Here is a 25,356-nt window from a genome sequence, read left to right on the forward strand (position 1 = left end):
CTGTGGAGCTGCTTTCCAGCTGACTATAAAATAGTTGTTTTCAAGTCTAATGTAAATAAGTTCTTGTTGAGCTGTTCTCTTATATAATTAAACCTTATCCAAGTTCCACCATTAGTGGTCATTACAATATTGCATCTGTCTACCTAACACTCATTAACCCTTATCTTAGCGTTGCCCAGGTGTTTGGAGATGTGTGTGGAACAAAAAAAAAAAAAAAAAAAAAAAGAGAAAAGAAAAGTAAGTGGTAGTAGGCAGGCAGGCTCGAACCCGTACAGTGAAAGAGAAAAAGAATGTGAAAAAAAACAAAAAAACGTGACGTCTTTGCCGTTGCTAAACCGGAAGTCAATCAAAAAGAGGGGATGAATTTCGAAAATATATGCAAAAAAAGCGACCCCTCCTTGTAGAAAAGTGCCCAGTTGAGGGTGAAGAAATCAATGTTTTTAGCCAATTTTTCAATATTTGTCGTCCGAAGGGTCAAGCTTCAAAACGATATCAATCTTGTGAAAATCTGTCGCTTTTGTCGAAAGTGTAGGCAGACATACATACATACATACATACATACATACATTCATTTAAACAAACAGGTGAGATTTATATTATAGACTAGCGGGGGGTACCCAGTAATGCCCGGGTGTTTTGAGGTAAATTAAAACTCCGGGGGGGGGGTTGAATAATAAAAAAAAAATTGTTTTGGTAGGTGAGTATGAGGATCGAACCCGTACCCTTGAGTTGGAAATTAATATGTGAAAAAAAAAAAAAAAGTGCGACATTAAACATTGGGCCACTGCGACATACAATGTAGACAGATTTGAATTTATTTATTTAACTATAAAAACAGGCATGTGCAATAAAAGTTAACTCTGCTGCTTCCATTTGACCTAATTAAGAAGGTCAAATAGAAGTCATGCAGCGTTTAGGTTTGTTTACCCAAATTTGACTGTTTTTTCCCCCAACAGATGTTGGAGAGGGGGAAAGCAGCTCCCAATTTTCCAGATTGAATAGCAATTGTATGATATACAAGATTCTGGACGTTTCCCGGCACAATGCCGAGAAACCTTACTTAGCTTTGAATTAGTTTCACTTTTTATACGAAAAAGCCGAATCAACACGTGAGAAGCCAAAATAGCAATAATTTTGTAAAAGTCGCTGTAAGTAAATCTAGAAGCTACACGTGTTCCCAAATCGTAGATATTATTATATAGGGGGTATATAAACAGTTCTAAACGATAGTAACGACCCCGGGAGCGTGTGCGAAAGAAGCCTTTGCGAGACATACACGAAATGGTCACACACATTTTGCCTTTTATATGTATAGACTAGCGAGGGGTACCCGGCGTTGCCCGGGTGTTTGGAGGTGTGTGGGGGGGGGTTAAAAAAAAAAAAGTGAGTATGAGGATCGAACCCGAACCGTTGAGGCAAAGTTGTAAATTAAAGTGTGAAAAAAAAAAACGTGCGACGTTAATCATTGCCCCACTGTGAGATGCTAACGGAAATATGTTTAAATTTATTTAATTACTTGGGTTTAGCAGGTGCCCATTTTAATGAGTTAATGAGGTCAAGTTTGACTGCGGGATAGTATTCATTTACTGCTGAACGCTTTTTTTTCCCCCCAAGATCTTATAGGAAAAAGACTAACCCACATGTGGCGAGCGACAAATATTGAATATTTATCTTCCCAAAATCGAGCAAATTAAATAGACAAGCGAGCTTCGTTATTAACTGTGAGATATTACGATTTATATGTGATATAAAAAGTTTTAAAAAGTTGTGAAGTGAGCGACCGCTTCTCTGAAAAAAGCCTTTTGTTGACACACAGAAAAAACGAACACACATACATACATACATACATACATACATACATACATACATACATACATTTTCGCTTTTATATTTATAGATTATAGATGACGTGAGCTTTGATAAGCAGTGACTCCTCCAATTATATATATATATATATATATATATATATATATATATATATATATATATATATATATATATATATATATATATATATAAAATGAAAATTACAATTGAATTTACCAAAATGATCCAAGATGGTAAAATTAAAGTAAATTATAAATAATAAAGAATTGATATTTATAAACTTATCTCAGCCAGATACAAAAGCTCGATAATACCAAATAGGAAATAGAGCTTATAATATGAGCAAACAGTTAATGAAATATGTTAAAAAACACTTTGAAATGAGTTAAAAACATATTTAATCTGAAAAGGAAACACTAGATAAATGGATAGTCCTTAATCCGCGGAGTTTCGAAGAAATACTCTCCTTCTCATCAGAGGGTAGGAATTAGCAAAATGCAGGATCGGATTTTGCATGCAGAAGTATTTGATGAAACAACAAATAAGTCAAAGATCTTACTTGAAAACAAAATAAGTTAAGCAGAGGGAATATGGTAAAGAAAAAGGTGATTACACATTAATGGATAGTCTGGTGGAAGATAAAAAAATCCAGTGACGGTAAAATCCAAATGTAAAACTTCAAGAAAGTTAAAAGAATTGTTTTTTATATATATATATATATATATATATATATATATATATATATATATATAACAATTTTGTAAACTGAATTCACATTTTTTATGGTAATATGCAATTTGTACTTTTGTATTTAAGTTTTCACGTTTCTGGTCTTCGGGTTTAGATCGTTATTTGTTTTAACATCCATTTTACATGCTGGCATCTGGTGGATGGCTTTTAGAAATTGCCTTCATTCATTCCATATGAATCAGATGATTTTATTATTGGTATTGGTTTCTCTGATATTTTTCTTTTTAAAAGTCTTTCTAGAAAAACATCAGATGCTTATAGGAAAAACTATGTGAAGGTTGCCAACATCGTAAGTGAAAGTAGCTTTATGGAACAAACTAGATTTGAACTTGGCACACCCAGGTTGTCAGTCTGTGCTGTTGACCATTTAAACACTGTCACCCCCAGAAACTGACTGAGAAAGAAGAGAGTGGATAATGGAGTAGGAAGAAAGAGTGAGAGAGAGGGAGAGGGGGGGGGCAAAAGAAATTGACTTCCAAACTAACCTACATCTGCAAGTTCTCTGTAGTTGTGATAGGAAGACGAGTTTTTGCTCAAAGCATAATATCTGTTCTGTCCTCAGTCTCATGTGAATCAATTTTCATTCATTTATTTATTACTAATGAGTCATCATTTATCAAGGATAAAATATGCTCAAGGATACGGGTTAATGAGATGGATAGATTGTCAGTTGAATGATGAAGAATATTATGAGAGGATTAAAAATGAAATTAATAAAATTTGATTACTTATGAGACTGGTTTATAAGTATTTGTTGACATTGGATTTGAAGATGATAAGGGTGTGGCCTGCAGGGAAGCATTCTTGTAGTATGTGCTTCACAGATGCGAAGTCCTTTGAAAGAAACTATGTTCACGGAAATTCTGTTTGATGTTAGGCATACAGAGTAAGAAGCGAAAGTTCTTTAAAGTTGTGGTTGACGAACGAGTTCTTGCTGTAAATGTTTTACACGGAGGAGCGAGAGATTGGAACTGGATATCCCTTTAATTAAAACCCGACCTTGTGTCTAACTTTGCCTCCGTGAGGAGAAATTAAATAGGAACTAGTTTTTAAATACAAATTAAATCGTATTATTTGGATTAATTGGACTAATTTATCTTGAGTGTTATTTTGTGTAATTATCTCCCTTGAATTTACATTCAAAATGGTGTAAGAGAAGATAACTCATGTTTCAGTTCTTTTTAAAGCAACGGTTTGTTTCTGCGGAGCCGATTATATAAATCATGAGTTAGAGAGTGGAACAGTAAATAAAATACTATCATAAACATTTGTATGATTAATTTAAAATTAGATTTAATTTTAAGGAAAAAAGAAACAATCATAGGCAGAATAACAGCTACAAGTGCATCATGGTTAAATACAAATTATTTTGTCTAATTATCTCCCTTATTTTTCGCCAGCTACGCACAGATATTTGTAAAACATGACCCTTTCACCAGTTCGCTTTCGACGGTTTCTTATTTGTACCCGTTTGCGAGTAAAGAACGTTATCCGCCTTTTTCTTCTATTTCGTAAAATCGCACCTACTACGGCATGTTACTGCTTCTGCCTAAATATGCCAACCATCTATTTATCAACCATCGTCCTCCATTTGCGGTCTTCCGTCACCTTTATCCCCCATCACCACCCATTAGAACCCTACCACCAACCCTAAGCTAGCCCTAAGTCTATGTGGCAACATTATAAAAGGGTAAATAAATAAATAAATAAAAATGTTTTTAAAAGAAAAAAATTATCGACCTCAGACTTCTTTCACCAATTTTCCTTCTCCAGGCATCTAATTCTCTACGCAAAATCGGTGACGTCATCATTTTGTGCATATATATTATATCGACGATTGATCAAAAGTGTCAAAAATGGAAGTAACATTTTTTGTTGTTGTTGTTGTTGTTTTCTTGTTTTGTTTTGTTTTGTTTTTGTTTTGTTTTTTTGTTTTTGCTATTTTATCTTATTAGATTTGGATATTTACATAAATATTATATTATTAAAAAATACAAATATATTATTTTGCATATTTATGTATTTATTTGCCCGCTGGGTTAATATTTTCTTTGTACAATAAATATATGAATTTAAACGGCTAACATAAATAAGCTATCCATTCCATGGGGGTGAGGGGGGGGTAAATCTTGCTAAAAAACGTAGGCACTAATGACAAATAAAATCATATTTTTTACAATAATAAATTTTGAAATTGTTGTTGATTTCACAATTTCACATTTGCAATATTCATTTTTATTTTATATTAAAATATATTTTTTTTTAAATGAGGAAAAGTTTACTCAAAATTGTCTAAGGGGAGATGTTCAAACTACACATTTTGGAAGAATGGAATTGTGGGAACATGATGAGAATTGGCTGCCAACCGGATGTTAACGTATCCCCCATGAGAGACAAAATAAAAAAAATCGTCGTTTGCACATGGCTCCACGCATCGCTTCCGCTTGGGAAGAAAAAAATAAGATAACCACAAAATAATTATCAACCAATGGCAGAGCTCCGCGCCTAAAATAAACACCTCAAATATCACAGTCGCTGGGAGCCGGTTTGCCACTATAAAACGAGGGTATTTGAGGGAACCGAAAGGAGGGAACAGGAGATTTTCGCCCAGCTGCGTCAGTGAACGCACGGACATTCTCCCACTCGACCTAAAGAGATGAAGAAGAAAAAGAAATAAGGCACCAGTGAAGTGAACTGAAGCCGACTATGCTCTCATGTTATGGGCCAAAAGCCTTCAATTCTAAACGATGTCTAATTCACACGAACCAAAGAAGAGAGGAGGAGAACGACGACGAAGACGCCGGGCTGCTAGAGCTGATGAAAGAAGACACTCGCTTTCCAGTTACAAGCCGGGACACGCATTACTGACAGCAGGATGACCGACCCTTACCCTAACCCTCTCAATCGTCCAAAAGATAAGTTACATTTTACGAACATTCATTCCTTGTTAATTCATACATACCTACAAACAGTTTACGAACATTCATTCCTTGTCAATTCATACATACCTACAAACAGTTTACGAACATTCATTCCTTGTCAATTCATACATACCTACAAACAGTTTACGAACATTCATTCCTTGTCAATTCATACATACCTACAAACAGTTTATGAACATTCATTCCTTGTCAATTCATACATACCTACAAACAGTTTACGAACATTCCTCTCCTTTGTTAAATCCCTTTTTTTTTATAAAAATTCAGGCCATAGAATTAAAAACCATTTTAATAATTTAAAAATCAATTATTCGGGAGAATTTTCTTCTAGGCAATTCAACAGATTACAGGGTGTTTCTATATTTAAATAACACAAACATATTGAATTTCAAGTAAAAGAAACGGTACCTACGTAATTGTAATGTCGCAAATAGTAACATATCCCAAAATTACGGAAAACGATAAGCTAGAAAAACAATTATTAATGAAAAACAGTTTTCAATCAAGTTTAGATGAGGAATAAAATTTGTCCGACATTTTGAATTACGTTCATCAAGCAATAAAACTTAATTATCTCCCCTGTCAACTTATCTCTTCTTTAGTAAGCGTAATACAGTAATTTCCCAAATTTCTTTTTTTATTAATAATTATTTTTCTATCTGATCATTTTTCGCAATTTTTGGATATGTTACTATTTAAGACCTGATAATTACAGAGGTACCATTTGTTTCACTTGTAATTCAATATCTTTTCGTTATTATAATATAGAAGCGCCGATTATAGTATATACTAATAAGAAAAAACGCTTTTTTTTTTTTTTTTTTTTTTTTTTTTTTACAAAACATAATAATATTGAATTTATTTCCATTTTTAGTGAAGTGACGACCAAGTAGGTTGATTAAAAAGAAAAATAAATATGTTTTTAACTGTTCAAAGTTATAAAATATAAAAAATTTATATCTATTATAAGATATTTTGTTCAGATTTCGGAAAATGAAATGGAGGATCACTTGCCAAAATTATTTCCTCGCATATATTTTTGGTATGAAAAGGGACAAATCCCAGTAAGTAAAAAAGCAAAACTAGATAAGTTTGAAAATGATATTAGGAAAAGGCTAGAATCGAACCCAGTATGCAAGTGTTAAAAGATAATAGATATTGAAATGCTAGGAATGCAGAACGATTGGTATTGTTCTTGCAAATAACTAAATATTATTTATGTCAGAGATAGAACGATTATCCATTCTTTTCGAAATAACTGGATATTTAAAATGCCAGTTAATAGAATGGACAATAACGAAGTTGAAAATGTTATGTAACAAATACATTAAATGATACAATTTAATTTACGGATTTCTTTTGTTTATGACTTTATCACGTTTCAATTTACCCATGCAAAGGGCACGGGTAAATTGAAACATGATAAAGTCATGCTGGTTCACCACACCTCTGACGTCATAAAGAAAGGAGATTCTCAATATATTGAGATAGGGTTCAAAGTTAGGGAGAAAATCACAGTCAGAGTGATAGAGTCAGTTAGAGACGAAAGTCGGACAGCGACTTAGTGAAGCTGATGCCTTTAGAGGCGAAGGAGGAGAAGAGTAGACCATGTAGTCTTTCAAGCTTGAATTCCTGAGTCATCAATCAGCCGGCTGATGAAGAATCACCATCGATATTTTGTAACCGTTTGTCTTCATGTTGTTATTACAACTGAAAGGTAAATTTGTTTTGCCTATCATCATCTTGTAAATGAACTTGCATAACTCCCTTTCCAAGTGATGTATCCTCGCCATCATCATCAATAATGTATAATTGTGTGAATTTCCTTTCTGATCCTTCAAATTCTTAAGAGTTTCAAGGATAATGTTTTTAGTACTTTAGGTATCCCCAAAGGAAAAAATCATAAGAACTTAAATCAGGTGACCTTCATGGAATTCTCCAAAAGTGAAATTTGGAGGGTGGAGGAAACAGTTAAGGAAGACTTAAAACAACTTGTTCTTCTAAAAATGATGCTGGCATTGCAATAATATTGACTTTGGTCAAGTTCAGCTGGCCTCTTCCCTAGTCTACATTGCATTTTGAATCATGTTGATTCATGCACGGCAGTCCTGAGCAAAGCTGCATGAGATAGCTAACGAGGCAATCCATTATAATATGAAACATGTTCTATTTGCATTTGCTAAAACGATAATACTTGTATGGTCAACTTTTTATGACCTATTTTTTATCATCAAAGCAATGGCATTGATTGCAGATTTTATGTTTGTGTTAACAAGAACTGTTGCGTAAATGTGATCATCTCCGTATTAATAATATGATAAAAGAATTATCATCACAGTCGTCAGGATGTACCAAGAATATGTCACTCCCTCAGTATTTTCATTATCATCCTTCGTTTTGAGTCCCCCCGTTATATGTGTCTCCAATATGTACCCCGACTATGCAACATTTTGCGAAAAAAAAAATCATTTAAAATATAAATTGATCCAGATGTGAATAAGTATCGAAAATTTTGTGACAATCTGATTTTTTGTCGATTTATTATACACATATTGCTGCGTCTTAAAAATGGACACTACAGTGTAAGTTTTTTTAAAGGCGTCAGTAATGTAAACACGATTTTAATCTCGCATTTTCATTATTTTTGTATGCTGAATTTTTTTTTTTTTTTTTTTGTAATTATTTCCTGTTTATTTTAGGCTTCTTCCTTTGAATGGATGCAAAAGTTATAACATCATATATATAAGTTACATCGCGTTGAATATATATCATGAGGTATGGTCGCTTTGGAAGTAACTATCCTTGTCTCACAAATAATTTTTTTTTAAATTGCCTTCTTCTGGACGGTAAACAAACAAACAAAAAAACAATAAATTGTTTGCAAAGAAGTTTCTCCTGTTTGACGTGCGTTCAGATAGCGACTACATAGCAACTCGGAAACCTCAGAAAGTACTAAAATCTTTTCTTTATTTTTGTATAATTTTGTATTATTCAGACTACTGTTATCATCTTGGATGTTATTCTCACAATTTTTCGTCTGACGTGTTTCTTCAGGTGCACCCTGTCAAAGTCGTGAATCTGTTCATGACAGAGTTGGAGTTCAAATATATACTAGTGAGAACGTCAGATTCCAGCCCGATACCTTCGTCATACATACAGGAAGTCAAAGTAGTTTTCAATTTTACGCACAGATCTGCATCTGCATTGCTGCCTTGATAGAGTTCAAAATAGACTTCATAGCCTCATAGGAGATGTCCTTTTCTCTTCCCTGCAACCTCTATCTCACAGAAGAGATGTTGCGAGTTTGTCTCTGATGTATCGTTATTTTCATGGAAAGTGTTCGACTGAGCTTCAGTCTATGGTCCTCCCTTGCCAAACTTTCACAAGAAACACTCGTCTAGCTGAAAACACTATCAATAATTCCCACCCCCCACTCTTTATCTGTGCGTAAACCTAAACATAGATTCCATGAACAAAGCTTCTTTCTTAGAATTGCACGCCTGCGGAATTGTTTTCCATTTTCCTGCTTTCCTGTTTTCCAGCTGACTTCAATATGGTTGTCTTCAAGTCTAACGTAAACAAGTTCTTGATGAGCCGTTCCATATAAGTTAACAAATTTACCGAATTTTCATTACAATTGATTACTATATTTTCCAATTTCTACTGTACACTCTTTAACCCTTATCCTTGAGTGGCCTCTTGGCCTTGATAATGTGGTGATGCCTGTGTAAAAAAAAAAAAAAAATGAAAGATTTTATTGTCTATCATAAAATCTAAACCCTGTGTTGCAGGTCAATATTTTTTTTAATTTGGAAATTACTATAAAATGCAGAGAAGTGAAATTTGGTATAACACTGGAAGAGCATAACAATGGGCCTTATTTCCCTGATTTTTGTGGCATTTTAACAAATATTTTGAAAGTTATGCTAATTTTTCTATTTTCTGGTAATTTGAAGTGTGTATCACTTTATTGCAAGCGTCTAAAAATGTATATTTTCGGTAATAAAACAACTAACTTCATATTTCTATTCATATGAAAGAAAGAACATATCCAGTAACAATATTAAGCAAAACCAAGAACGAATTTCACATTATTTTGTTTAAGGAAATATTTATTCATCAACATAACTCCCATGCTTCAAAATCACTTTGAATAGCCTCTTGTCAACTGATGATGTTAATCGGTGGATTTGAGATGATGTGATGCTATAGGAAACTTCCGAAATCTTCCTCCAAAGTTCATCCTTCAACGAAAATTGAACACCTCTTTCATAAACTTTCATCTTTATTATTGACCAGAGCTGCTCAATTGAGTTTATATCTGGAGAACAAGGTGGTCGTGTCATCAAAATTTCTCCACTAATACCTAATGACTTAAGGTAGGATGTTGTAGCTTTAGCTGAGTGGGATGGCACATTGTTGTTCATAAAACAAAGGTGAACAGATACTAAACTTTGCTCCTGGCAAAAGGGAGCTTTTAGAAAATCCAAAGTTTCTTGGGTTTTTTTTTTTTTCTTCTCTAGTTCATAATTTATGAGCACTGACTTCCACTCCTGACCTGAAATAGAAGACTCACATCAAATGTCTTGCATAGGTTGCTGAAAAAAAAAATGTTTGGATCATTCCATCACTCCACAAGGTATCTCATTCTCAACACACCCCTTAACTTGTATCAGGCTCAAAACCGGCCTCGAAACCTCGCAGGTGATGTCCTTTTCTATTCCTTGCAATCTCTTTCTCACCTAAGAGACGTTGCGAGTCTATCTCTTCTCTATCGTTATTTTGATGGCAAGTGCTCAACTGAGCCTCAATCTATGGTCTTTCTCCCTGCAAAACATTCACAACAAACACTCGTCTATTAATTTATTTTTATTTCGGACTATTAGTCCTCATCTTTATTAGTTGTTTTTTGATTGGTTTGTTTATTCACAACGTTTCGGCCAACTATTCCTCAACGCGTGCCAGAGGTTAATTGGTCAAAATGTGGTGAGACGACAACAACTACGGATGGCAGTGATGGCTGAGAATGCAGTTAGGAGATTCGAAGTTCCTATCCGTCGCGGTTACCACCTGACGAAGGCCAGAGGAATAGTTGGCCGAAACCTTGTGAATAAACAAACCAATCAAAAAACAACTAATAAAGATGAGGACTAATAGTCTGAAATAAAAATAAATTAATATATAATGCTCATCTCAAAAAATGAATTCCAATTAAGGAATAATATATATATAAACACTCGTCTACCTAAAGCCACTGTCAACAATTTCCCCTATTCTCTGTGTGTGTCTAAATCTAAACACCAATTCCATGAACAAAGTTTCTTTTCTAGAACTGCCCAGCTATGGAACTCTACATTGAAAGGTTGCTTTCCAGCTGACTGCAATATGGTTGTTTTCAAGTCCAATGCAAACAAATTACCCAATTACCACCAATTCCAACCACTACGCTATTGTCTCACCAACCATTGTATACTAATCAACCTTATCCTCCAGTGGCCTTCCAGCCTTGATAAGTGGTGACTCCCATGTAAAAAAAAGTCACGTTTATATTAAGACACTCTGTATAAGGTCGACAAGTTAATTTCTGAAGAACAGAGCCGCTCACTCAACATACTGTACTCCATGACAATGGTTGCAAGATAAGAAACTTTTGCTGTTGTCAAAATACTTTTAAAAAAGATGTGAAAGGAGTTGTGTTTGAAGGCAATATTAATGCAGTTTGTGAAAAACACTGGACATGAGTTAGTATATACAAGAATAATGACAATTTTAGAAGGAATTTTCAATAATTTTCAATTATATTACGTTTATTTACTAAGTTGATTTAGCAGCCAGACTGTGCCATTGACTTCCAAAAATAAAGAAATAGATAAAAAAAATAAAACAGACAAAGGAAAGCCTCAGTGAAAAGTTGTATACGTTTCTTTTTTTCTTTTCTCTCCTGAAGAAGAGATGCTACTCTCGAAAATTAGGGACATCAACACCTACCATCTTGTATGACACGTTATGTTGGTAAATAAACGTAATATTTGAAAAATATTGAAAATTTCTTCTAATATTGTCATTGTTGTTTTATATACTAACTCGTGTCCACAGTGTTTCCCATGAACCACATTGATATAGCCTTCAAATACAATTCCTTTCACATTATGCACAATGCTTCAAGCAAACTACAACATCCATCATTTAAAAAGACGTTTCAATAATATGAATTTATTTCTTTTAATTTAAATTAAAAATAGAGTTTCTTTTTCCAGCTTTCAATCCAATATGATTTTATGTGTTGTAAAATTTATGGATTTTTTTTTTTTCAAAATGAAGATTACTGTTCTAAAAAAAAAAAAAAAATAAAAATGTTCCCATGAATTAATTAATCGCCAAAAAGTGCATAAAGTCAGCCTTGTTCTCTTGTGTTGTACGTGTTGGTCTGCCCAGGTTTGTTCTGCCTCCAGGGTTGACCTTAACCTCCAATAAAACGGGGCCGTCTGTTGCCCTCAACCAAACTACTGCTTCTGTTAACTCTTCTTCACTTATAACTGATTTAGCCTGCAAAAGAAATAAAGAAAAAGTTTTTTCATTTTTTTTATCTTTTGTTTTTTGTTTTTTTTGGACTGTTATCCTCATCTTCATAATTGTTGTTGCTTCACCACGTTTCGGCCGACTTATCCTCTGGCCTCCTTCATGTGATTAACTGCAACGGGATAGGAATACTGAGTCTTGTAACTGTATCTCCAGTATTTACTGCCTTCCATAGTTGTTGTCTCATGACGTGTTTGGCCAACTAGTCCTCTGGCCTGCTTTGGATATGGCCTGGAACCACTATCTTCAAACAATGCGCACCTGAAAGTGTAGAGACTCAACGCCTCTATCCACTGTGCCACGGGTCCCAAAGGCAAGAGGATGTTGGCTGAAACGTGGTGAAACAACAATCACTCTGAAGATGAGGATAACAGTCTGCAAAAAAAGTTAAAAAAAAAAAAAAAGAATGATATACAAATTACTCATTTCAAAGGATTCCAAGAAAAATAATATACAAAAAAAAATTTCTTTTCTTTATTTGCAATTGTCAGCGATATGAAAAAAAAAACGGAGAGGGAGAGATTTGTTTATTTTTACGTATCGTCTGCTTGAAAACAAAAATAGACAGAAGGAAAGAGAGATACTCTATAAAGAGGGAGATACTCTTATAGAGGAAAAGAAAGTCGTTTTAAAGAGAAAGAGAGGACGTTTGTCACATTGGATTGCAAAAATGAAAGAAATTGTAAAAAAAAAACAAAAAAAAACCGACAGTCAAACTGTGTGTGTGTGTGTGTGAGAGAGAGAGAGAGAGAGAGAGAGAGAGAGAGAGAGAGAGAGAGAGAGAGAGAGAGAGAGAGAAATATAAAAATACCAGCGGTGGTTGACGTTATGTTTTGAGAAAAATAGAAAAACTGAATGAAATTATTAAAATAATCAACGTTTCGTCCTTATTTCAGAGGACATCTTCAGGATAATTGAAGTAAAAATGCAAGAAAAGAAAAAGTCATGACTTTTTCTTTTCTTGCATTTTTACTTAATATCCTGAAGATGTCCTCTGAAATAAGGACGAAACGTTGATTATTTTAATAATTTCATTCAGTTTTTCTATTTTTCTCAAAACATAACGTCAACCACCGCTGGTATTTTTATATTTCTTATATATATATATATATATATATATATATATATATATATATATATATATATATACTAGCAGAATGATTCGACGTTGCCCGGGACTGAACGATGATCAACAAATGTTTCACACTCCCACATTTTTATTGTCATCAAAATCAGTGAAATCGCCCATTTTTCAATCAAATCGATTGTCTGCTCTAAGTTGGAGACCCACCGTGGTGTACCGGGAGGAAGCTCATATGGTTTTCACAACGAGTTAGTTTACAATACATTCTAGTGTACATTGCACTGTAGAGAACCTACCGTTGATTTTATAAAATTATTTTTTTTGTATATAACGGATCAAATTAAAGTTTAAAATGAAAAAGTCAAGTATCATGGTTCAATTGTGCTTTCAACAGAACCATTCATTTTGAATGTTCCCCTGTCACATGAAAGAACCTACTGTTGATTCTGTATGTCGGGCCTTTCTGCTTGTGTGGTAATAAAACTTCTCAAATGCGCTTGTGATGCTAGGCTTTGTAAGTTATTAACTTTGGTCAAAATTGCCTTTTCCTTCTTTCACATATTTTTTTTTTGGAATATCGATTACTTATCAAAGACATTCCGAGAGAAAACCTATCTAAGAAAACTGCCAGGCACATAAAGTACCTTCGTGTGAAATTTCATAAAAATTGGCCCAGCCGTTTTCGAGTTCATAGGAAACGAATTCACACACGTGGACAAAGGTCCTTTTATATAATAGTAAAGGTATAGATATAAGAAAAAAATGAAAGGATTTGTGAGTTCGTCCTCTCTCTCTCTCTCTCTCTCTCTCTCTCTCTCTCTCTCTCTCTCTCTCTCTCTCTCTCTCACACACACACACACACACACACACAACTTTTCATGAACTCTTTGCGTCGATATGACGAGTTTTACTCAGTGAATTTGATTGTAAAGTCCCTTGCCCAATAACTTGATTTATCTTTTCTTTTGTTATAGTTTCCTTCTTTTTTTTTTTGTTGTTGTTACATTTATAATGAATTTTAATTAATAAAATTCATATTAATTGTGTAATGGTGTTGTCTCTATTGTTTTTGCATGTGTTCGTCGTTCGTCATTTCTTTTTTTTTTTTTTTTTTTGTCTTGAGACTGATATTATCCAATCCCTATTTTTCGGTGTCATTTTTGCCACAAATCCCGGGGAACTTTATTTACTTTTTTTTTTTTTTTTTTTTTTAATCAATTTGTTGCGTCATCGTTTTGTTTCCTGCAGTTCCCAGCAGAATCAATTCATGCATAACAGTGTTCATTCGTCTTTATTATATATTTATTTATTATTTACTTCCGATCATGATTCCGCATATTGCAAAAGTAAAAAAAAAAAAAAATAAAAAAAAAATAGAATCGTGGAAGTGATACAACTTTGAATTTGCTTCTCGCCGTCTCAAATTTTCATTTCTAGCAAACTTTTCAAACTTAATGAATAATGCTGTAACGCTGTATGTTTTGGTTTCAATTCTAGCTGATGGCACTCAATTTTTTTTTTTTTTTTTTTAACTTTTGAAATCTCTACTATATATTAGGTAAAATATAACAATGGAATATTTGCTTTATAATAATAAATATGAAATTTACATAAACTAAAATATATTTAGACGTATTTTACAACCGAGTCATGCCAGAAGGAGGGGGGGCACTACTCTGTATTGGGTACCATATAATAATCAACAGAAAATTGGCTCTATAATAAGAAATAGGAACTCTGCATGCATTAAAATATCATATTTAACCCTATCTTACGACCGGGCAACGCTGGGCGGCCTTCTAGTGTAAGACTAAAACGAAGAGACAAAACACCTACTGACCTCTTTGTAGCCACAAGCTTTTGCAATGCCACAGAAGGAGAAGTTACTGTTTTGGGCATCCGTTGGTTGACCGCCAACAGAATCATGAGAAGCATTATTGATGATAATATGTTTCAGGTTGGCTGGACCGTTCTGACCAATCGTTGCCAGGGATCCCATGTGCATGATGACTGCCCCATCACCGTCAAGACAGAAGACCTATGCAAGAAAAAATATTTAAGAAAAAAAATAATCAACAACATAGCACAGTATGTGAATCGTGTTCCGAATTGGAGAAGACCTTTGTTCGAACATGTTTTCCCTCACATATACACACCCACATGTACGCACGCACGCACATACGCACACACACACACACACACGCACGCATATACACAGCCTCATACACTCACATTCATGCACACACACCCGAGCTGTGACGTCACTTCCTTTAAAGTGAAAACCAGACATGCGCACCCAGAACACTAACTCCAGCATAAAAGTCAACAAAACCTGTTAACTTCCCTTTTTCGTCCGGACCAGCGTTCGAGCTGCTTAGTCGACGAACCGACCGCGTGCTCTAACGTCACTATCTCCCCTTAGCCTTTGGTCCATCAAAACAGACATGTGCGCGACACTCTACTGAGCTTAACCCTCTCTTTCTACAGGCCGGCTTGCCACTTCGCGTTTCTCTATTGCATTCCCCCTTTCCTTCCACGCGCATAGTCGTCAACGGCTGAATGAACACGTGTACACCCAAGACTTTCATTTCTCAACAGAAAATAAACAACATGTTTATTTTATTCCAGCATTTGAGTTCTTTGTTTCCTTCATTCAATTCGTTTCATTATTTTTTCTTGTAGCGAGTTTAGGGTATTTTATATCCTGGTCCGCAACACCTTTCAGAACTGGAACATCCATCCGTCAGCTGGGAGAGGACACCATCCACTCTCAAACACAATCCCTATTTCTGTAGATCACACTAAAGTCCCACTCCTACTTAGAGATTTACCTGCTTATTTTCGATTCTAAAATAAAAAAAAAATTTTAATGAAATCAGTAAGCAGTCTATTCTTAGTTTCATTTGGTTGTTTGAGAGGTTTGTTTTATTTATTATTGTATTTAGCAATACGTTTTGTGTTATTTAATGCCATATCCAGTAATTTTGGTAAAATTTTTATTTTTTTCTTTGTTGAGCCATGGTCATAGAACCGTAAGCAATACTAAGCTAATTAGGGAATGCATAAAACGTGGGAATATCACGATAGTTAGTCAACACAGAACTCTGAAAATGTGACAGTGATACATGTTCATTGACACAATTCTGAGGCAGTAGGTTCAGGACTGCAGAATACAATGCAAAAGATCGTTGTTACATATGAGCAAACACCAGTGTGATTATGTAGTAGACAATGTGAATGCATATCATCACAGGTTTGGTCTGTTCAGCTGGAGCACAGGGCGGTATTTAAGCATTGTAGTAAGGCACAAACCATGAAATAATCTGTATGCAACAGAAGAAGCTACTGTCAGATTCTGGCGAGTAAACAGCAGATCTAATCAAAGCAGATCATATACTCCAGAGAAACAAAGTCGCAAAAGAATATGCAGTATATATCTGATATAGCACAATGCTGTAGATACTCAAGAGAACCAGAGAACACCTTGCCAACTTCAACAAACACTAGGAACCCATATTCCAAGTGGAGACGAATCATTGCCTTGTAAAGCCTAGTCAGCAAATGGCATTCATGAGGAATTTGATAGTTTAGCATATGCAACATGTAAAACACCTTATTAACCCTGTTGAGTATATAAGACAAGTGGTCGTCCAACCTGAGATTGCTAGATATCATTACACACAGATAGTTATGACATTTCATGAATGGCACAAACGTATCATGAAACCAAATCCCATGGACAGGAACAGGAGATAGATATCTAGAAGATAATAGCACAACTGTTTTTGCTGGGTTGAACACAATACGTCAAGTTGTTTCTATCTTCAAATATTTATTCATGGTGTTTAGTTTGTTGGTTTTGCTTCACAACATATCAACCATTAAATAACCTGAATATTTAATACCGAATCTAGTAATTTGAGGAAGAAAAAAAAATTAAGTTTCAAGTTGTTTCTATCTTCAAATATTTATTCACGGTGTTTAGTTTGGTGGATTTGTAGAACACAATTTTTGCTTTTGTGTTTGACTTTGCAGAACATGATTGAGTTTTGAAAAGGGAAAGGAAAAAAAACAATAACATCAATGTTTGGTACATTTAAATCAGGAAGCTGATATCTTTAGACAGCCTGATCTTATAGCACAAGTGGATAGAAATATATAAACATATACACATACCTACCTATTTTTTTTTTTTTTTACATGGAGGTCACCACTTACCAAAGCCCAGAAGCCACTCGGGGATAAGGGTTATTGTGTGTACAGTAATCAGTGGGATAGTATCGTAGTGATAGTTAGTATTGGAGAATTGATAAAGTGTCATTACTTAAGGGGGCGGTTCATCAGGAATTTGTTTGTGTTGGACTTGAAGACATCCAAGTTCAAGTCGGGAGGGAAACAGGCAAGCGGCAGAGAGTTCCACAGGCATGCAGTTCTAAGAAAGAAGCTTTGTTCATGGAATCTACGTTTTGATTTAGGCACGGATAAAGAGTGGGGAAAATTATTGACAGTGGTTTCAGCTAGTCGGGTGTCTTTCGTGAAAGATTGGCGAGGGGGGACCAGAGAATATAAACAAAGATGGCGTCAATTAAAGAATAAAGTCACAAATATAAAAGTATGCTTTCCTTTTCTTTTTTTTTTTTTTTTTTTTTGCGTATAGCAAAAGGTGTTAGATATTTAAACTTTTTTTTTCTGTGGTGGCTGTTAGAGTTAGTTCAGAAACTAGTTTACCTGTTTGTTCGGCTTCTGCATTGCTATTCCAAGAGCAATGGTCGAAGCATATCCCATCGAGCCAACGGTAAGAAAATCCTTCTCATGACCAGTGTCTTTCTCCACTCTGAAAAAAAAACAAAAAAAACAATGATACAGTTTGGTTAAAAACTATAAAATAAGAACGATAGAATGAAACAATATATAGTGATAGAGGCCGAGTTTGGTTTTACGGCATATCAACCCTTTTTTGTGTTTTTTAATGACAAATTCAGTCATTTTGATGAAAGTTTTTATACTTCAAGTTATTTATATCATCAAATATTTATTCATCGTGTTTGATTTGCTTGTTTTGTCCATAAACAAAAAAAAAAGGATTGATGTTTTTGGCTTTGCAGAACATGATTGAATTTTGCAAAGGAAAAGGAAAAAAAAAAACAATAACATCAATGTTTGGTAGATTTTTTTGTCAGGAAGCCGACGTCTTCAGACAGGCTGATCTAACAGCACCAGAAGAGAGAGGCTGAGAGTAATAGACAAATCACAGCTAATTAAAACATTTAAAATTGATTTTTTCAAGCATAAGTCAATCCCAAAACTAAGAAATATATTAACATGCATGTGATCAAAATATATAAACGAAAATCTTTAGAGAAACAAGCATTGATTAACTCAGCTTTACTATATTAAAATAAGCTCTGATAAGACTACAGATAGAGTTTTGCACTCGGACGTCAGCTCCGATGTGTAGACATGGGAACTGAAGTGTAATATTGAGATTGGAAAGAATACAAAGCAGAGTTCAAAGACTAATTAAAAAAACAGTAAAAGAGATTGGAAATATTAGCATTAGCTAATTTACTAGAGAGGAGAATTCAAAGTGACTTAATTGAAACTTTCAAAACAATTGAATTGCAACTATGGTGCCCATTTTTAAATATTTCTTTTGATCTTGAAATTTATGGTCAGCGTAGATATCAAAATGAATATCTGCTACTTGATTTTTATTATAAAATAATACATTATTAGAAGATGAAATTTTGAATAAAAAGAAAAAATGTCTTTGAAATGACATTTAAGATGCAAATCTATATAATTATAAAACTGTTTGTTGACCATCCTTGCTTGTTGCTTAAATCTTGTCTTTGACAATCAGGCGATTCCATCTTTTAACAAAGGAATCACAGGTGACTTTGTATATAATCATGTTGGCAAGAAGGTTTTTGCGGTTTTTAACTTTTCAATTCAGATGAACGCATCTCGGCTCAAAAAAAAAAAAAATTGATCGAAATAAGTACTATCAGAATCAACACACTTTTGCCAACGCAAAACAAGTGTATTTATGCCAGTAATGTAAAAATCTTGCGTTCTGGTGGCGATGAAGTCGCTGAAGGTGTTTTTGATATCGCTTAGGGTTTTGAAGCATTTCTCACGCAAAGTTGTTGAGATGCTTGAAAAAGTGGTAGTCGGTAGGTGAGACGTTCGGAGAATATGGCAGAGTTTCGTAACCCAATTCATTTAACTTCTGCAGGGTCGGTTTAGCAATGTGCGGTCATGCATTGTCATGGAGGAGAATTGAGCCTTTTCTATTAACTAATGCTGGGTGTTGTTGTCAAAGTTTCTGATGCATTTCATCCATTTGTTGTCAGTACTTTTCTGCTGTAATGGCTTCGCCTGTATTCAAAAAACTAATGGATGAGACCGGTTACAGACCACCAAACAGTGAGCATGACCTTCTTTTGGTGCAACTCTGGTTTCGGAAAGTTGTCGGCCTCTAACCACTGAGCTAAGCATCGCCAGTTGATCTAAAGAACCCACTTTTCATCGCAAAGTCTTAACGTGGTCGAGAAACCGGTCATTCTTGTTACGTAAAAGAAGGGAAGATGACACTTCATAACGGAGTTTCTTTTGGTTGTTGTTCAATTCGTGAGGCAACCATTTATCAAGTTTTTTTCTTTCCAATCTCTTAAGTGGTTGGAAATCGTTGTATACATCATGTCTAATTCAGAAGGAAGTTCTCAAACATTTGTGCATAGATTGGCTTCGACTAAGGCTCTTAATTGATCATTGTCAACATCCATTGACTGGCCACTATGCTTATCATCTTCGAGACTCTCGTCGCCACCACAAAATTTCTTAAACCACCAATGTTCTGTGTGTTCAGTAGTGGTCCCTGGGACAAATGCTTTGTTGATATCGCATGTTGTTTCAGCAGCTTTTCAGCCTAGCTTGAATTGAAGTAGGAAAATTGTGTAAATTTGCTTTTTTTTCCATGTTTTACTTGATGTTCTAAAAAGACATAATTGTCTTAAAACGATTGTAATTCAAACGAATTAGGTCAAGCGAAACACGCTTTTTTAAATGATATATAACGTAAAGGTATTATAACGAAAACTTATTTGAAAATATATCACTTGAAATCAAAATTAAAAATTATGCAAGACCTTTCTTGTCAACCTAATATGCGTTGGTGTATGTGTTTATGTATGGGTGCGGCTCAGAGGCTAAGGAATGAGGGTGGAGTATGTTTTGGTTTCGATTCTAGCTGATGGTATCGAAGTTATATATATATATATATATATATATATATATATATATATATATAAGATAAAATTAAAAGCCAAGAACAATGCGAGATTTTTTTTTTTATATATAGAGTAAAATTAAATGCAAACAAAAGAAATAAATTTCTTTTTTTTTGTTGTTTGTTTTTTCTTTTTCACACAAATTTTAACTCTAAACAACAGTAATTTTTTTTTCTGTTGTATTCAATGGTGTTGTAAATCTCAATATATTTCAGACTTATTAGTCCATTTTCAAGAGAAGACAGCGGAAGAGTGTTCAAAATTGGAAAAGTAACCGCAGAGTTTGCCACGTGATACCGCGAAATATAGGACAAAAAATGACGTTAGGAGAACGTTAAAATAAATCAGTTGATGTTTGAAATACTTGTTGCGTTTGTGAATCAAGGGAGATGACTATTCAAGCAAGGTTTTTTTTTTTGTTTTTTTTTTAATTATTGTTTTTCTTATGTTTTAAACTTATATTATAAAAGCGGAGCTCAATTCCAGTCTATTGTTTAGTGTGGGAGTATTTTTTGAAATAATTAAAGATTCGAGGATACGAAGTTGACCTACGTTTCTTGAAGAAGCAAGAATGTTGATGTGAAAATCTGGTTCTGAATTAATGCAAGTGCGAATATGTTTATAGAACGACGAAGCAGTAGTGTTTAAGTGCTCTTTAATGCGGTGATGAAGCAATCTGGTAGTGCTTCCGATGTAAGATGCACTGCATTTAGCGCATTGTAGGTCGTAAACAACGTGGTTCTTAAAGCATAAACCTGTGTGTGATATTAGGCAATTAGAGAGTGAACAAGGGGAAGGTGTATGCGATGGATGTTTTCGGTTGAGCTGTTGTCTTAAAGTAGATCCAGTGTGGATGAGTTGAATGTTGAGCCCCTCGCTGCGGATGGCTTTTCGGATTGAAGATGAGATTTTGTCACTGAGGAAGGGTAGTTTTAGAAAACAATTGTTAGAGAAGGGTCGGGTGTTGCGTTTTTTCTTTTTAAGTGAGGATAGGATCGTATTAGGGTAGCCGTTTAGTGAGAGGGTCTGTAGGAAATTGTTAGTGTGTGTATGTTTGTCGGAGATGTTAGTGCATTTGTCTTGTATGCGTGAGATTTCGGCATGTGCGTAGTTTAGTTTGTCCTTGAGAGGTAGCGCAGATTTGAAATGTACGAAGAGGCGTTTGCTGGCGGGTTTTCTGTAGAATTCAGTGTATATGGCACCATTTTTTTTTATTTGTATTTTAAAATCAAGTAGAGAAAGAGATTCCGAAGAGTCTGGGTGTTCTATAGTAAATTTTAAGTTTGGGTCGGCGTTATTGAATTTCCACAAATTCAATAACGCCGACCCAAACTAAACAATAGACTGGAATTGAGCTCCGCTTTTATAATATAAGTTTAAAACATAAGAAAAACAATAATTAAAAAAAAAAACAAAAAAAAAACCTTGCTTGAATAGTCATCTCCCTTGATTCACAAACGCAACAAGTATTTCAAACATCAACTGATTTATTTTAACGTTCTCCTAACGTCATTTTTTGTCCTATATTTCGCGGTATCACGTGGCAAACTCTGCGGCTACTTTTCCAATTTTGAACACTCTTCCGCTGTCTTCTCTTGAAAATGGACTAATAAGTCTGAAATATATTGAGATTTACAACACCATTGAATACAACAGAAAAAAAAATTACTGTTGTTTAGAGTTAAAATTTGTGTGAAAAAGAAAAAACAAACAACAAAAAAAAAGAAATTTATTTCTTTTGTTTGCATTTAATTTTACTCTATATAAAAAAAAATCTCGCATTGTTCTTGGCTTTTAATTTTATCTTATAATTTTCTTCAACAATGCTTCAAGCAAACTACAACCTACTTATATATATATATATTATATATATATTATATATATATATTATATATATCATATATATATATTATATATATCATATATATATTATATATATATATTATATCTATATATATATACTAGCGGGGGTACCCGGCGTTGCCCGAGTGTTTGTTTCCGGGACGGGGGGGGGTTTAAAAAATGTTATGGTAGGTAAGTAGGAAGGATCAAACCCGGAGTCATGAGTAAAAGTAGGAAAATAAAGTGTGAAAAAAAACAAAAACAAAAAAAACATCTGTAACGTTAACAGTTCGGCCACCAAGAAAAGTCCATTCCAGTTGTTTAGGAAAAAAAAAAAAAAAAAAAAAAAAACGACTACGGTAGGTCGGCGCAAACGTGAAAATATAATGTGAATTGTCCAGCACGCTAACCACTACGCCACAGAGCACTGCAGCTTAGTTTAGTGATTTTAAATAACTTCACATGAAAGAACTACGAAGCCAAACCGGTGTTCTCTTCTCAACTGTTCCTTGTGAACGATTCCCAAATGGTGTTAAGTGGTGGCAGGGGGAGGAGGAATTTATTAGAGAGAAAATATTTTACCACTTCCATTGATCTTAACCGATTTTGGCCGTGACTTCTCAGCAGAAAAAGTATAGAAATCTAAGATTATCGAGGAATTTGAGAAATAATAAGTCTATAACACACCTCAGATATTGTTCTGCCGTTTGTGCATATTATATTTGCATGAAATATCTTGATTTTTAATCCTATTAATGTCAAAATCAGACGGGAAAAAATGAGTTCATTTTATTTATATAGAGAAGATATTATATATATTATATATATATATATTATATATATATATATATACATATATTATATATTATATATATTATATATATTATATATATACATATATATTATATATATTATATGTATTATATACATATATTATATATATTATATATATATATATTATATATATATAATATATATATTTTATATATATATTATATATATATATATTATATATATATTTTATATATATATATATTATATATATATTATATATATATTATATATATATATATTTTATATATATATATATTATATATATATATTATATATATATATCATATATATATATATTTTATATATATATATATTTTATATATATATATATATATATATTATATATATATATATTATATATATATATTATATACATACGAGCAAACAGTTAATAAAAACTGTTAAAAAACACTTTGAAATGAGTTTGAAAGTGTTTTTTTAACATGTTTTATTAACTGTTTGCTCGTATTATAAGCTCTATCTCCTATTTGGTTTTATCGAGCTTTTACATCTGGCTGAGATAACTTTATAAATATTAATTCTTTAATATTTATAATATACTTTTATTTTACCATCTTTGATCATTTTGGTAAATTTGTTTTGATTTCACTGCTATATAATAGGTTCAATATAATAATCAATAGAGAATTGTTTCTATGGTAATAATAAATATAATAAATAATCTGCATGAATTAAAATATCATATTTAAGCATATCTTACGACCTGGCAACGCCGGGCGGCCTGCTAGTATTTTATTAAAAATTTACTTACTTTTTAAACTAGACTTGTCTTTTTAATGAATATTGCATATTAAAATATCTATTGTCACATGATGTCAAATGTAGAACGTCTCCTTATTTGGAACTTTTTAGGTGCATGATTGAGATAGTCTAATGAGATTTTGCAAAAGCTCTTAGCAGCATCTTTAAAAGATTTGACATTTTGAATTTATCAGACAAAATGGCTATGACACCCACACTGAAGATACAAATATTTTATTAAAAATCAGATTTTTTTTGTTTTTGTTTTTATAGAACATAAATGCAAGTAAGAAAATGAAATGAAAAATTCTCAGAAGCCCTCACCCGAACATCCAAAATTTATTTTTCCACCTTAACCCTAAAAAAGGTTAAATAACTGTTTGTTTTTCTTATCATAACCCTAACCTAAATTTGTTTCAAAACCTGTACCAGAGCACAAAAAAAAAACCCCAATCACAATAAATACTACTACTAATAATAATAATAATAATCAAACAAACTTTAATTTTCTTGTGATAAAAAAAATTTCTTGTAAAAATAAAAAATAAAACAGTTGTTTCATTAAATTTTTTTCTTTCTTTCTTTTTTTTTTATGTTCACCCCTAACAAGCCATTTGGACGTAAGGGGGTTACTATTTGAGACTATGCCTCGGAAAAATTAATAAGATGTTAGTTTACATTACATTTAAACTTCCAGATAGCAAGAAGGGAATTACAAAGTTTAGCTGTTCGAGAGAAAAAAAACTATTACAATAGAAAACTTTCTAGCATTTAGGGACCTCAACAGTAAATGGGTCAGATTTTGTTGCTAAGCGGATTTGTTGGGGATATGTACATCAAGGGGAACAAGTGCAGCGAGTTCATCAGAGCACATTCCATTAAAATATTTGTAAAACAGGCACAGAGATGCAACATTGTAGCGATGGCACAGGGGTTAGGGTTTGGTTGATAAAGAAGGACACATTAGATTGAAAACTCTTTTTTTGGATCCTATCCAAGACGGAAAGGCTAATGGTAGATGCACCAGCCCAGATGTGGCAACAATATTCCATGCATGGGCAAATGGCTGCCTTGTAGAGGTAAAAGATACTCTCAGGTTTTCTAACTCGATAGAGGCAACCCACCTTCTTTGCAGCAGCCTTCGCAATATCCTCAATGTATTTGTTCCAGTTCATATTGCCTATGAATATTAGACTGAGGAGTTTAAAGGAAGAATTCTCAGGAAGGGTGTCATTTGTCCTGAATATCGGTGGTTGGCGAGGCGTCTTGTAATTGTTAAAGAATAGCAGCTTAAACTTACTAGGATTAAATGTTACCATTCATTTGCAGCCCCATTCCATCATGGCGTTGTCATTTTCTAACTATTCTGCCATTCTCTTAGATTTATGTAAATCCTTTTTCCCTCATGCATGTTATAGTGCGTCGTATCATCGGCAAATATACT

At 33.6% G+C, this 25,356-nt stretch overlaps 1 protein-coding gene across 4 annotated transcripts in view; it reads right to left on the reverse strand.

The window, feature by feature from the left end:
• Positions 1-11,704: 11,704 nt before the first annotated feature.
• LOC145260476 (phosphonopyruvate decarboxylase-like) overlaps positions 11,705-25,356 on the reverse strand; it is a 187,750-nt gene continuing 174,098 nt past the window's right edge. For all 4 annotated transcript variants that reach the window (XM_080118580.1, XM_080118581.1, XM_080118579.1 and 1 more), the window contains 3 exons: positions 17,911-18,016; positions 15,023-15,220; positions 11,705-12,065 (listed from right to left, as the gene is read on the reverse strand). In XM_080118580.1, coding sequence (XP_079974706.1) covers positions 11,886-12,065; positions 15,023-15,220; positions 17,911-18,016 — 484 coding nt within the window. In that variant the 3' untranslated portion in view covers positions 11,705-11,885. The remainder of the gene's footprint in view (positions 12,066-15,022; positions 15,221-17,910; positions 18,017-25,356) is intronic.

The sequence above is a fragment of the Euprymna scolopes genome, chromosome 36 (genome assembly GCF_053919585.1).
Source record: "Euprymna scolopes isolate OS-2025 chromosome 36, ASM5391958v1, whole genome shotgun sequence".
NCBI lineage: Eukaryota > Metazoa > Mollusca > Cephalopoda > Sepiida > Sepiolidae > Euprymna > Euprymna scolopes.